The sequence below is a fragment of the Anser cygnoides genome, chromosome 3 (assembly GCF_040182565.1).
Source record: "Anser cygnoides isolate HZ-2024a breed goose chromosome 3, Taihu_goose_T2T_genome, whole genome shotgun sequence".
NCBI lineage: Eukaryota > Metazoa > Chordata > Aves > Anseriformes > Anatidae > Anser > Anser cygnoides.
In genome coordinates, this window is record NC_089875.1 from 28,139,837 (window position 1) to 28,153,929 (window position 14,093).

At 49.6% G+C, this 14,093-nt stretch overlaps 2 protein-coding genes across 6 annotated transcripts in view; both read right to left on the reverse strand.

Moving 5' to 3' along the window:
* Positions 1-8,905: 8,905 nt before the first annotated feature.
* Positions 8,906-10,947, reverse strand: ZFP36L2 (ZFP36 ring finger protein like 2). Its single transcript, XM_066993785.1, has 2 exons — positions 10,761-10,947; positions 8,906-10,526 (listed from the first exon to the last, which is right to left on the reverse strand). The coding sequence occupies exons 1-2, from the start codon at positions 10,809-10,811 to the stop codon at positions 9,060-9,062; spliced, it is 1,518 nt and encodes a 505-aa protein (XP_066849886.1). The 5' UTR covers positions 10,812-10,947; the 3' UTR covers positions 8,906-9,059.
* A 1,718-nt stretch (positions 10,948-12,665) lies between these two features.
* THADA (THADA armadillo repeat containing) overlaps positions 12,666-14,093 on the reverse strand; it is a 170,965-nt gene continuing 169,537 nt past the window's right edge. For all 5 annotated transcript variants that reach the window (XM_066993773.1, XM_048057630.2, XM_066993774.1 and 2 more), the window contains one exon: positions 12,666-14,022. In XM_066993773.1, the coding sequence (XP_066849874.1) occupies positions 13,684-14,022 (339 nt within the window). In that variant the 3' untranslated portion in view covers positions 12,666-13,683. The remainder of the gene's footprint in view (positions 14,023-14,093) is intronic.

A 14,093-nucleotide genomic window follows, 5' to 3' on the forward strand; every position in this document is an offset into this window, starting at 1 on the left:
AAAAATAAAAAAAATCGTATTTTATTTGTTCACACCGAAGTAACAGCACCTATTCTGTATTAAACCACAAATGAACTGCTCCCTGGAGCAGCAGTTTAGTACTGCCTCACTGTATTTGGTATTCCTGTTACCTCTTCGAAAGCTGGTATTTACCAGTGGTTTGAAAGAATCCCTTTCTAAACAATTCACCATTGGTCTTGCAACAGTAGCTCTAGCTCAACAGCCAGGTTGCATTCCTGTAATTACTTAAAGAATAAGAAAAAATTAAGAATTTACTTAATAATTCCCACCCAATCCTACTAACTCTGCAAGTCAGTACTTTGGGGACATACTTCTTTTAGTCATACTGCTTCAGTCAACAGGTGTCCCTCATCATGTACCCATATCCACTGTTGGATGGGAAAATGAAGAGAAACTCTTTAATGAGCTCCTGTCGTCTTCCTCAGTGGAGCTGGAGGTTTCAAGTGTATCCACCCTTCAACTTCTGACCATTCATTTGTGAAAGCTGAAGAGTTGTATTATGGGAAATAATCACCGGCCCTACGCTGTGGTCACCATCACCAAAGAACATCTGTTGCAAGCATGACAGCCATGAAGTTACTACCTTACATTTTGGCTTGTGTTGTATTTGCAGATGGAAATGTTCCCCATAAACTGAGATGCTTATTTCTTGCTTTGTAATGCTCGTGCAGCAAACAGTTTTAGTTGCAACTCATGTGCTATGAATTCTAAAACCCGTATTGAATTCCAGTTTAAGATGTGGGTTACCATAGGAGACATTTTGAGTAGCCAGGACAGGCCATGACTTGGTGTGCATGTTGACGCTAGCCAAGAGCTGCATGCCGCTTCCAGGGGAGGTGGCTTTTTCAAGCTTCCAGACTGACCCTTCTTCAGCACCATTTCCACAGTCTTCCAAGCCACACTTCCCCAAATGCAAAATGGCCAAACTGAGGCAAAATGTTCAGGCTTAGCTCCAGAAAGCTCAGCATGGTTTGCTGCATGAGACTTTGCCTCTGCCTGTCTGTTGGGCATTATTTGGTACATCCTGGGATTTCAATTGCATATGCAGAAACAAAAAAAAAAAAGCGAGAGAGAAAGAAAGAAAACACAGAACATAACTTAGGATGTGGTTTTACAGGCAGTTCAAATCAATAAAAAATTGCACTGATGCTGAAAGTGGAGGTCCTAGCCTCGCATTGCTCACATACTCCTGCCCTCTCTCACGCTTTTGTTCTGAAACCACGAGGCCATGGGATGAGTCCAGATCAGAGCACTAATCTAGCAGAAAACAAATTCTTGTCTTTTTAGAGTTGGCGTTCGTTTGGGTTGGCAAATCACTGCATTCCTCATCTAATCTGACCTTTTAAAAAAGTATTTGTTAACACTGAATTCATCTAAGATTTACAGCATGCTATCCATCCCTATTACCACAACAGCACACGCTCTGTGTCAAACCCTCTCTGTTTATGTGCCACATCTCCAAGTTGCATCCAACACGGAGAAACAACTTGACCTCATACAGGTACAGGCGCCTGATAGGCACACACTGACCCAAGGCTCTGCTGCCCCAGAAAGAGGTGTCGTGGCCTTCCCTTTGACACACTTCTACCATCTCTAGAAAGTGTTTTGGGCATACCTAAAAGGACAGAGACACTGCTCATTTGTAACACAGCACGAGCTTTTATAAGTAGAAGTTGTATCAAAGGTTTCCCTTTTGCCATCAGAAAGGTTGGTTTGTCAACCATGTGGAAATTGCTAGTGTTAGCAATACTCTGAGGAAACAACATAATGCCAAACTGGGACAGGAGAAACCATCACTGGGGCGTGCTCATTAAACTACAAAATCTGTTTTCAGGTTCTGGTGATCTGAGGAGAGTTTCCAGAGCCTGCTGGGGCTATTGCTTCCCTTTTCTGGTGGCTGAACAGGGACAGGCCCCACAGACACGTTTGGCACACACATCTCCCTTTGATGGTTTCCATGTGCAGCAAAATCTGTTATTCTGCAAGAGTATCCAAAGGTGGTATAAAGCTTTCTGGTGGAAGCAAAGGCTGTGAGTAAATACAGAAATAGCCTGTCAAATCCTTTCAGAGCCAAAGTAATGCATGACTGCATGCAGGTTCCTCTCCTCCCTTATTCCTCCTCCCTTCTCATTTACCCATGGGAAGAGCAAACCATCACCCAGTGTCATCAACTGGATTACAGCCTTTACTGAAGCACAGAAGTCCTCTTTCAAGATTGACAACATTTAGGAGATCCAGAGCTCCACATGCACCACCCCAGCCAGCAAGAGCTCTGAGACCACTGCAGGGGCCAGAGCTACTTGCCATCCACAGGCCAGCAAGGATTTACTTTTAAAGCAATTAAAAATGAAGGTGAAAAATGGTCATTCATGGAAGAGTCAGAAACCTCACATATAGGTGGCTTAAGAAAGCCTTAATAACCAGAAAAGCCAGTGCTTCTCTGCAGTGAGGGAACGGTTTCCATACTGCCGCTCAGCTTCCTTTGCATACAGTATAGTGAACCCTATCCCAACATTTATGTGCATTGAAGGCTAATCAAGACCTTGTAAGTTACCAGGCCTCTTACTGTTATTGAATTTCCCTCCATTCTTTATCTGGAGTAGCTATTACAATTCCAGGTATTCAAGTGAACGTCATTCAGAAAAGATAAGGTAATAAGCCGTTGATATAGGACCCTTATGTTTAGATTCCCGCATATCTAGCTCCCTGTGTATGTTATTAACCATGGTAGAAAAAGGGGTTTTAAATTACCCAGCATTTCCTTCTGAAATGGGGTACAGGATAGAAATTGCTCGGCAGATGTCATCTATCCCTCTTCATCAACAGAGAAGAGAGTTATCAGGGTAATTTTGCCTGTTTTTCTACAGGAATGCCAATTTTGGGGGTTCACCCCCACATGCTTCCATTAACACATCCATTATATTTCTTTGAAAGGAGAGATGAAATTACTTTTATCTGTTTGATGAAGCTTTAGGGAAAAAAAAAAATCCTTTTAGACACATGGTCCTCTAGACCATATTATCTTCTTAATATTAATTAAGGCATTAGACATATAAATCAATGCTCTACAGTACATTCAGCAAAAATTACACAACCTGCTAAATCTATGCTAGCTGGTAACAAGTGCTTCCTTTCACATTCAGAACTTCTCTGAAGATGCTGAGCTTTGCCACACAACCAGTATTTAATTTCAAGTATATAAGACAAAATAACTGCTATGGGATGCATTCACATTAACTAGGACTACTTTTGATTTGAGCCTTCCTTTAAACTCTTAAATCTTTTCAAATGGCACAAGAAATATTCAAGGTCCGTGTGACATTACATCACCAATACAGAAAAGAAGTCTTAAAATGCACATACCAAGAATATCCCAAAGAATTTTGGATGAAATGGTGCTTCTCCAGACTTAGAAAAACCAATGTGGGATGGATAATACGATGCAGCAGCTTGCTGCAGAGGTGCCATGCCCTCCATCCCAACACTCCTGCCTCGTCTCCTGGACGCGGAGCTCTACCTCCTCCCTTGCACCAGCTCTGAAACTCATCAGACTCTTTGCTGACCTGACGCAACTCTAACCCGGCAGGAAAACCTTTTTTTTTTTTTCTCATTTCTGCCTGGTTACTAAAATGCACTGACCTGCAGGCAGGTGTGGCACGTGCCAGGGCCGGCTGGGGTGAGTGGACCTGTTGGTGGCAGCGGACCGAGCGCCCAGCCCTGGTCACCTCGTGCGAGCTGTGAGCAGGCTGCCGGGGCTCAGCCGGATCAGCGACCTGAACCGGCTCGGTGAGCAGGTCAGAAAGGGACAGGGAGGAGCAGAGCGGAGAAACTGCTCTCTCTTGGTGGAGGCAGCCTGCTACATCACGCTTTTAAGAAACGATTGGACTGTGCACTTAGTCACATGGTCTAAAATTTTGGGTAGACCTGTGCGGTGCCAGGAGTTGGACTCGATGATCCTTATGGGTCCCTTCCGACTCGGGATATTCTATGATTCTATGATCACCTCGAGTCTACCATTTTTATCCCAACCTTTTCCTTGCTTCTTTAGCAGATGAGCACTTACGGGTCCAGCTGCGGCCACGTGGGACAGTCCTGCCTCCAGCTGCCGCGTCTGCCCTTGCTGGGCCACCACCAACCGGCTGCAGGGTCAGCAGAAGGGAAGCGGTGCCTTTACTGCAGACGCCTTAAAGCACTGAGGAATGTGAGCTTAGGCTGAAGCGTCAGAAAGTGGAGGTTCAGCTTCCAGAGCTGATGTGTTGCCATGCTCTGGGAGCTCAGCAGGCAAAACCTGAAATGTCCCACCTTACCCGTGACAGAGCACCACCGCCAGAAGCTCTGTCAAGCAAAGTTCACTCTCAAGGGCAGCAGAACAAGACAGACCACACAATTACAAATACATAGTACAAGTCCCTTAGCTTTAATACCGTTCTAGCAAAACGACAGAATAAAACCACATACATCTTGATCACAAACAAAAATGAAATTTCAGACCTTCTTTGAAAACGGGATTGTCAGATGCACACAATTTCTTCTCTAAAAGCAAGCTGCACATTCCAAAATGTGTTGAAAAACCTAACGGGTGGGATGGGATGGGACGGGGTAGGGCATGATAGCAGAAAACGTCAGGGGGACAACAATAACTTCTTTTTCAAAGTAACGGAAGTGTTGCATAGGTCACTTTAATGATGTTTTGGAAAGGGGTTCATACCCTACCTATCTTTAACCACCAAAGCACGAGTTTGTGGCATTTCATATTAGAAATACACTGAAGAGCTGACAGCCTACTGACTCCTCCTGTGCTGGCGTGATGTCTTCCACAGGTTACACTGAGCAAGCTGTAAATTTGAGCTCCTACTCTTGAACTGGGAATAAATCATTACCAAAAAAAAAAAAAAAAGAAAAAAGAAAAAAAGAAAAAGCTTAAGCTAAAGCCACGACATGCTAAGTGAAAAGCAGCATTCCTGTGCTGTGTGGCACACTGCTGGGAACATTTTCCGTGTTGCGCAATCCATTCAGATGTGTGCTGAATCAGGTTTAATTTTTCTATTAACTTGTGTCAGGCAGCAAGACCCAAAACCAAGAGAAAGTAAAAGCACTGTGGTTACAGCACTCCCGCTCTACCTGAAGAGCACAAAATGAAACAAACAAACAGCCCCCCTAGAAATTGGGAGGACACGGGATTAAAATCAAAACTGCTGAGTTGACATATTTGAAAACAGCATAATGATCATACTGAGCCATCTTGAAGCAGGTCTTTTTTCAAGATCTGTGCCATTACACCTATTTCTATGAATGCGCAAGTGTTTGCCGCAATTTCTTTCAGATTATCAGCTGAAGCAAGCATTCAAGACCCAGCCCTAGCCAACAGGACTTTAAGTGCCCCAGCTACTGATGTGCAATAGCAGAGACCATGGAGCTCCTTCCCAGCCCATGGGTCTAGCAGAAAGAGTTTGTTTTTATGCAAAGCGTATTGATTTATTGCAAGGTATCAGGAATTTCTGAATGGTCTGGTCAGCTTTACATGCTTCGCTGACTTTTGAAATAAAAGCAACAGAGCTTCTGCTTAAATCAACACTGTAAGTCACCAGTTTAAAGGTTAACACTTGATTGTGCAGCACAAGAAAGAGACACTTATCTTCCCAGTCCAAGGACTTCTGGTTTTCTGACCAGTGGCACATAACATTGTAACGGATTGTTTTGAAATACGCTTTTGCAGAGATATAAACGAAGCAGGGTGCAAGAGGACTGGCCTCCGAGCCCTGGGGCAGGCTATGAGGCGGCTCGGGCCCCGCTTTCCCACGCGCTGCGACTTCAGGGACTGGTCACCCAGGCTGTCCTGTCCCACTTTGGGCAGTTTCCAAATCCCAAAGGTGAGTTAAAACATTGGCTCGGCCTCCTGTTGAGCCGAGAGCTGGAGCCAAGGGCGCCCGGCTCCTGCTGGCGGGCACGGGGGCTGCCGTGGGACGAAGGAGGGACCCGGCCGCGCCAGGTGCCCCGCAGGCAGCGCGTGAAGCAGCTCCTCCAGGAGTCGTTTTGGGAACCCACGGGAGCGATTCCAAGCAGAGTGTCAGGCCGACCCACGAAAAAACAGGCGGACCGCTGCCGCTGGCCTGTGTTGTCATACATTGCTTACGTTTGTTTTAATTTTAAACCCAGAGTCAGTCCAAGGTTTGTTACACAAACATATGGCACCCGTATTACATTCTGCCTCGTATTTATAGAAAGTACCGTGGCAGTCCAGACAGCGCAGAGATGCCACGATGTTAACAACATTTATTATTAGTCTGACAAAAGAACAAAAATAAGCCTGTAGAAACCATGACTTAAAGTTTAAGGGATCAATTGGAATAAGGAACCAAGGCACGAAGTTGGGAGTGAAGAAAATCCCTCCAGTGTTAACAAACGCGTAGTCCCCAGGCCGCTGAGTCATTTTGTTATATAAATACACCCCTGGAAAGGTAGTTTGTTGAAAAACCCAAGCCCTGGAAACCCCTTACCACATTTAACGCGGGCCCAATTGACACCGATATGCCCCAAGCCCCGGGAGCACCCAGGCAGGAGCCCTCGCTCCTCCCGCTGAGGAACGCAGCTTTTGGGACAAAGGGTAAGCCTTAATTACGCCTTTTTATTGCCCAAACTGCCATTTCCTCCTTATCCCAAACAAGCAGGGAAGGCTAATGGCACGTTACTAGCCGTGCTGGCGATAAATGCCATTACTAGATTTTTCCATTCCAGCTGCTAAGGCAGAGGCAGCAGGGGCCCAATCCTCTAGCCCTCTTCCTAAAAAGAAAGGAAGGGAAAAAAAAAAAAAACACCACACGGGGGAAAAAAATAAAAAAGGGGAAGCAGGACAGAGCACACTGGCGGCACCCGCAGGGCCGAACCTTCTGGAAGCGTTTATTAGCTTTGGCCGCCGACCAGAGCGGGCTGCAGGAGCGGGGCCTGGTTAATCTGCAGCCAGGCCCGGGCGTGAGGGGGGCGAGCGGGAAGCGCGGCCTAGGCAGGGCTCCAACAGTTGGGGTTGTGCTGGTTTTTTGTTCCTTTTTTTTTTTTTTTTTTTTCAAAAAAACTTTATTGGGAGAACTACAAAACATTTACAGTACAAAGTTTACAGTCTCACACAATTTGTAGTGAACTGACTCCCGAAAAATATATTACAACTCAAGTTGACTTATCCTTTAGTTACATTCAAAACATACTTCTGTTAAAGTAGTCCAAAAGAGTACATAGTGCTCAATCTGTACCTATGTACAAACAAAACTAAGCTACTGCTCATTCATCCACCGTCCAGGAAAGTTTCGGAAAACTCCCGCCTTTCTACATAAGAAAAAAAAAATTACAAGTTTTGGAATTCAATTAAACAAGATATGCTCGTGTACTGTATAAAGTTTCAGATCCAAAGATGGCCTCCATTCTTATAAAATAAAGAGTGGTGAAATTTTGCTGTAGTTAAAACCCATCCCTACATTCAAATTATCATCTCAAGCATTAAGAAAAATACTTATTTGGTTGAGAAATAGTTAAGGCAAGCATGGACCCTCAAGAAGGCACTGTGAGACATAATACTGGGACCCCCAATTATTGCTACATACTTTGAGACTATATCACAGTGTGATTGGTGGAGTTAGGCAACAAGAAATACTTTTTGGTTACTTTAAACGACTCTGAAATTAGATTTGCCACTTTGAAGTCTGATTGCAAAGTCAGTCTTTTTTTTTTTTGTTGGTTTGTTTCCCCCCCCCCTTCTTCTACTTGTTTGTTTTTCAACTCGGACGGGCTACAACCATTTACATTCTAAAAAAACCCATAGAAATTGCTCAAACTACTTCCACAGCATCGAGACCGATTTCTATAAAGAAACCATGCAATCTTTCAGATTTACGTAAACAAGGAAAGAAATTAATGAAATAAATATTACATACAATCTCTTAAATTAAGAATTTTACTCATTTACAATAAAATAACCAAGTGAAGTTACAAAAAGGCATATATTACTGTGAAAAGAACACACTCCACATTTCGCCGATTAATAATGGCAATCATAATTTAAACATAATAAAAGAATATATATCTATTGCTTTTCATCATACCCGATAAATACAGTATGAACAAATTACCAATGTATACTTTTCACAAGATAATAAATAAGTTAAATAGTTTCATATTGAGTTGTGTGCAGTGACTCATTCATGCAATCAACTCAAACAGCTAAAAAAAATTAAAAAAATCAGCAGTTATTCTCCAACAATTACAAACTAAACTCAGTTGAGTGCTTCCAAATAAAGCAACAACAAAAAAAAAATTGTTCTAAGCCAAACATCCACTAAGTGGTGGCAATGGAACCAATATTAAACTTTGGAATGAAGGTTTTAGCATTTGTTATAATAATAATATATAGATATATAAAAAAAGAAGGTTGTTATCAAGGCATATTCTTGGCAGGATGTTGGATTTCTCTTTTCTTAAAAAAAGCTTATAGGTTTTAGTTACGTTCTGTGTTTTTATTTGAACTGGATTGAAAGACAAGAACTGCTCGGTGGCTTTTCTGCGTGTGCCTGCAGATGTGGAGGAGCTGAAAAGGCAGAACCCGCGCTCCCCGGATTGTTTGTTGCTTTCTGGTGGTGTCTTTGCTAACGCTCGTGTTTTGTTTTCTTTCTTTTTTTTTTTTTTTCTCTGAACACAGATGGAATGGCTGCTGCTGGTGCGTATCATAACTTGTCTCCAAAGAACAACAACGAAAAAAAAAAAAAAACAACCCCAAAACAAAAATCCCCTTCTTCCAAGGTCTCTCTATAAAAATAGGTTTGTTCAGTTCACGTCACTCGCCCTTTCGCAAAACGCTTTTTTGTTCAGCTCTCGGTGGATATATAGATAGATATACGTATAAAAAAAAAAAAAAAAAAAAGAGCAGGGTTCTCTCTCTTCGCCCTGCGACTTACTTGCGCTCGCGGCTGCGGGGGGGGCGCGGGGCCGGCCCGGGGGCGGCGGCGGGGGGCGCAGCGGGAGCAGCAGCAGCAGCAGCAGCAGCAGCCGCCGGCCTAGTCGTCGGAGATGGAGAGGCGGCTGAAGATGGGCAGGCGGCGGCCCGAGTCCAGGCTGGGCGACTCGGAGCCGCTGAGGGAGCCGGAGCTGAGGGAGCCGCTCAGGTAGCTCTCGCGGTCCGACAGCGAGTCCGGCGGGCTGGGCGGCGCGTCGAAGACGGGCGACTCGGAGAGGCGGCGCAGGGGCTGGAAGCTGAAGGGCGGCGAGGCGGGGGGCGGCGGGCAGCCCCCCCCGGGGGGCGGCGGCGGCGGGGGCTGCTGCTGCTGCTGCTGGCAGCGGTAATAGGCGGCGGCGGCGGCTGCGGCGGCGGCTGCGGCGGCGAAGCTGGGGGTGTGCAGGGCGAGGGGCGCGATGAGGCTGCCCAGCTCCTGGCCCGAGAAGGCGAAGGCGTTGTTGGCGCAGGGCGGCGAGAGCAGCTCCTCGCAGTACGACGAGGCCGAGGCGGGCGGCGGCGGCGTGCGCGACCCGCCGGGGCTCTCCAGCAGCGCGGCGGCGTCCAGGCGGCCGCCGGGGGGCGGCGGGGGCGGCGGGGCGGCGGCGTGCGGGTGGTGGTGGTGGTGGTGGGCGGAGAAGCCGGAGAAGCTCAGGCTGTGGTGCAGCTTGGGCCGCTCGCTGCCCCCGCCGCCGCGGGGGTGCCCGAAGCCGCCGCCGCCGCCGCCGCCTCCTCCTCCGCCTCCCAGGGGGTGGTCACGGGGGGCGAAGGCGCGGAGGTCGCCGGTGCTGCCGGCGGGGTGCGGGGCGTGCTGGTGGTGGTGGTGGTGGTGGTGGTGCGGGGGGGCGGCCGAGGCGGGCGGCGCGGCGGCCGTGCCCCCGCCGGGCGCCGGGCGGCGCTCGTCGGCGTTGTGGATGAAGTGGCAGCGGGGGCCGTAGGGGCAGAAGCCGATGGTGTGGAAGGTGCGGCACAGCTCGGTCTTGTACTTGGGGTGGCGGGTGAGGCTGCGCAGCTCGTGGAAGCCGTGCGCGAACTGGCACTTCTCGCCGTACTTGCAGGCGCCGCTCTCCTCGAAGGGGCGGCACAGCTCCGTCTTGTAGCGCGTCGAGTTGATGGGGGCCCCCCCGCCGCCGCCGGAGCCGCCCCCCTTCTGCTGCTGCTGCTGCTGCTGCTGCTGGAGCTGCTGCATGAGGTGCTGGCTGCGCTCGCCGTTCTCGCTGAAGGAGCGGTCCCGGAACTTGTTCTCCTTGTTGAGCAGGGCCGTGGGGCTGCTGCTGCCGCCGCCTCCGCCGCCGGAGCCCGTCTCCTTCAGGCTGCCGAACGAGGAGGAGGAAGAGGAGGAGGAGGAGGAGGAGGAAGAGCTGGAGCCGGTGGGGCTGGGGAACTTGGAGCCGCCGGCCAGGGCCGGCAGGTTGCTGGTCGAGTGCCGCCGCAGGAAGCCCGGCGCGAAGCTGGAGCTGGGGGGGGTGACCGGGGTCCCCACGGCCTTCTTGTCCAGCATGCTGCTCAGGTTGGTCAGGGACTTCTCCGTCTGCGAGCGGGGCGGGAGAAGGGGGGGACGGGGAGCGGGAGAAGAGGAGGAGGAGGAGAGAGCGGAGAGAGGCGGGTTGCAGGGCGACCGCCAGCCCGCGCCGCCCCGGGCACGGCCCCGGAGCCGCGGACGGGGCAGGGACGGGGACGGGGGCACGGAGGCGCCCCGCGACCCCCGCGAAGCCGCCCCGCAGCCCCCTGCGGGGCTCCCCCCGCGCCCCGGCCCGGCCCTTACCTTGCACAAGAAGTCGATGTCGTAGAAGGCCGATAACAGCGTCGTAGACATCGCTAGATCCTGTAATGGTCGGAAACGCAGGAAGGACCGAAAGATCCCGCTCCCCTCGGAGGGTTTGCAAAAGCCACGACTGGGCGGGAGGTGGCGGCGGCGGGGCGGGGTGGGGTAGGGTAGGGGGGTGCCGGCCGCTCACGGATCCGAAACGCTCCCGTCTCCTTCCCGGCGGGGCGGCGGGAGCCGGGCCGGGGCGGCGGCGGCGGCTGCAGGGCAGCGGGCGACCGGCGGGAGCTCGGCGGGGCCCCGCGCCGCCCCCATATAAACGCCGCCGCCAAGGCACGGGGGGGAGGCGCCGGGGCCCAGCGCCCCGCCCGCCGCCCGCCTCGCCCCGCCCCGCGGCGGGGCCGGCGCTGGCCGCCATTTCGGGTCGGCGCGGAGCCGCCTCCTCCTCCTCCTCCTCCTCCTCCTCCACCTCCTCCTCCTCCTCCTCAGCCGCCGCCGCTTGTGCCACGTAATGGGCCCGAGACAAAAGCCCGCGGCCGCCCCGGGGCCGGGCGGGCTCGTTCCCGGCTGCCCGCAGCGCGCTGCTTCTCCCCCCCCACCCCCCCCCCTCCTCGCCGTGCCCGGCGCTGTGCCGCCCCCTGCCGCCCCGCCGAGCTCCTGGTGGAGCGGTTACAAACCAGCCCGGGCCCCGTTGCGCTGTGCTAGCGCCCAGCGCCGCGTTTGCTCGCCGCGAGCCGAGGAGGAGCCCTGCTCGCGGCCGCGCTCAGAGCACGGCGAGCAGCGCTGCGCCCTGGGGCCGGCTCCTGCACCCCTTAACCCAGCCCTCACGGCTTCGCAGGGTTACTCGGGTTTTACGGTCGCCGTGGACCTACTGCTACACTGCTCTGCGTCTGGAGTTGCCCGTCGCTCAATGTAAAACTGCACACACGCTTCAACTTCTTTCCAATAAAGCACAAAAAACAGGGCTACCAGGTAGCCTTACGCTCACTGCTGAAATAACCGAGGGCACAGAACCGAGCCGTCCTTCTGGTACTCACAGGTCCCTGTCCTGCCAGATTTGCTGCTGCACCAGTCCCAAAAGCTGGGAGCTGCGCTAACAGGCAGCTGTCAAACAGTTGTGTGGCCCCTGACTACTCTTAAAAACAGCTTCCAGACGTAACCTGGGCTACTCTTTGCCCAGGAGCTGCAAACAGATGCCAACAAATTAATTTCCAGGCTAGCTCACAGCATGGCTTTATTGCATTAGATAACACATATCCTAAAAAAACAAGTTTCCATGTCGGATTCTAACACTCTCCTTTTGCTGTGCGAAGTCTCACGTTGCATTGTGAATTACTTACATAAGTAATCTCGAATCCTGGAAACCTACAGCGAGTACTTCCACTTCTGTTCAGACGTGAGTTTTTGCCTAGAGTGAGTTAGCCTAGTGTAGTTTGCACACATTCGTTGGGCTCAATTCGATAGCTTATCGTGGTTTACAGCAGATTCCTCCCCAAACTTACGCCGTCACAAGGAGTCGGCGACACGACTGGGATGCCATGGGCAGACCAGGACGGTCGCTCTTCGTGAAGAGCCCGGCCAGGAGCTGACACCGGCTGCAGAGCCGCGCTGCGTTGCACTGTGTTGCATTGCCACCTCCCGGAGACCGGCAGCACGGCAGAGCCTGCAGCCCTCCGAGCGCCGCGTGCTCGCTGCATCGTCACCCAGCCGCGCAGCGAGGCTGTGCCAACGGGCAGCTGCGAGCCGCGAGGCTGAAAGTGAGCAATCGCGTATGGCACATAACTCTGTAACTCTTCCAAGGGGACTGGAGTAACTACATATATCGACTTACAGCTTTGTTTTGGTTATGCCCAGCTATGACCAGACCAAATGTAAAATCATAGCCCTCGACTGAAAGAACATAAATCCTTTTTAAAATAAGTATTTATTTTTGACGTCTCATTTTCACATCACAGCCGACTCCAAATTCCCAGAGAAATAAATCCAGAAAGCGCGACAAACGTTTTTGTACCTCAGACAATGAAATGGTTGAGCACTGGACACATTCCATGCAGCTCTTACCCGAGGGCTCGCTGCAAAACCTTGGGAGGGAGAGCGCTGTAGCACGAGGATGCTTCCTGCACATCTCTGGTGGCCTCGTTCTACCGAGCAGGACCTTCTTTTTCAAGACTGCTTGGAGAGCAAGGTGTTTTGAAGTAAAGACAAAACTATTTTGTTCTAAGTGGAACAGCGCTTTGTTTTCAACACTGCCAACTTCATTTGAGAGCAATTTCACAAAAGTAGTTATTTGATTTACAGGAAACACAGGCATGTGAAGCGTAACTAATGCTGTTTCCATCTACAAAACAAGGCTACTAGCAAAGTAAGGATCCTTGCCTTCCTCCAGAGAAGAATGCAGTAAAATTTAAACTGTAGTCTAGAATTTGTCACGGACAACGAAGGGATCCAAGGTTTAACTTAAAATAAAAAATTCCCTTATCAATTTAATAATTAACATTTTACCTGTCGAAAGGAGCCCCCCAAAAAGAAGTTTTTTTCTTGGTATTAAAATACAGGAGGTAAAAATCCAGGATAAAATGTAACACAACGACAGGTGGCCTGCACCTGGATGAATGGAAAATGTTAGGTTTAGCTGCTTTACTTCCCACAGTAGCTACAATAAACCATACTCAGCTGAATGAAATTAGCAAATGCATTTAAAAGGAATGGTCTCCCACAGCACACCTGACAAAAAAAATAAATCAACGGACTCATATATGGAAAATGCGTTTTTAGCATGAATAGTGAATAGTTTGTTACAGGTTTACTGGGGTTGTCATAGCAATACCTTAATTCCTTGAATATCCATAGAATTCAGTCCCCTGCCAATCCACTATAATGTCTGTAGTTCCCTGAGAATTAACTTTTAGTGTTTTGTTTTAGTTTATTTTTTTGGACTTCCGTTTTTGCAAATCTCATCAGACTTGAGCAAATTTATTATTTTAAGGCAGACTGATATTCTTTCATTCTGAATAGCCAATTTTGTGAATTCTGAAGTTTTTGAAAATTCTGGAGTCGGAGGAAGCGCTCTAAGAAGGCGTGCAACAAGCTGGGCGCGGTCCTGTGCCCTTCTGGACAGTCGATTAAGTTCTCCCTGATCTGGTAAGGTTAGATGAGTCACTTGTACAAGCCGTAAAAGGTGCTTACTAAGTTGTCTGACGTTAGTTAACTTCTCTTCCCAAAAATTCACTTCCCCTTTATCAAACAGGTTATCATCTTCTTCCTTAACGAAAAGAAAACCAACAGCAATTAGGAAACGACTTGTGGGCTGGATAACAAGGAAAGCATTTTAAA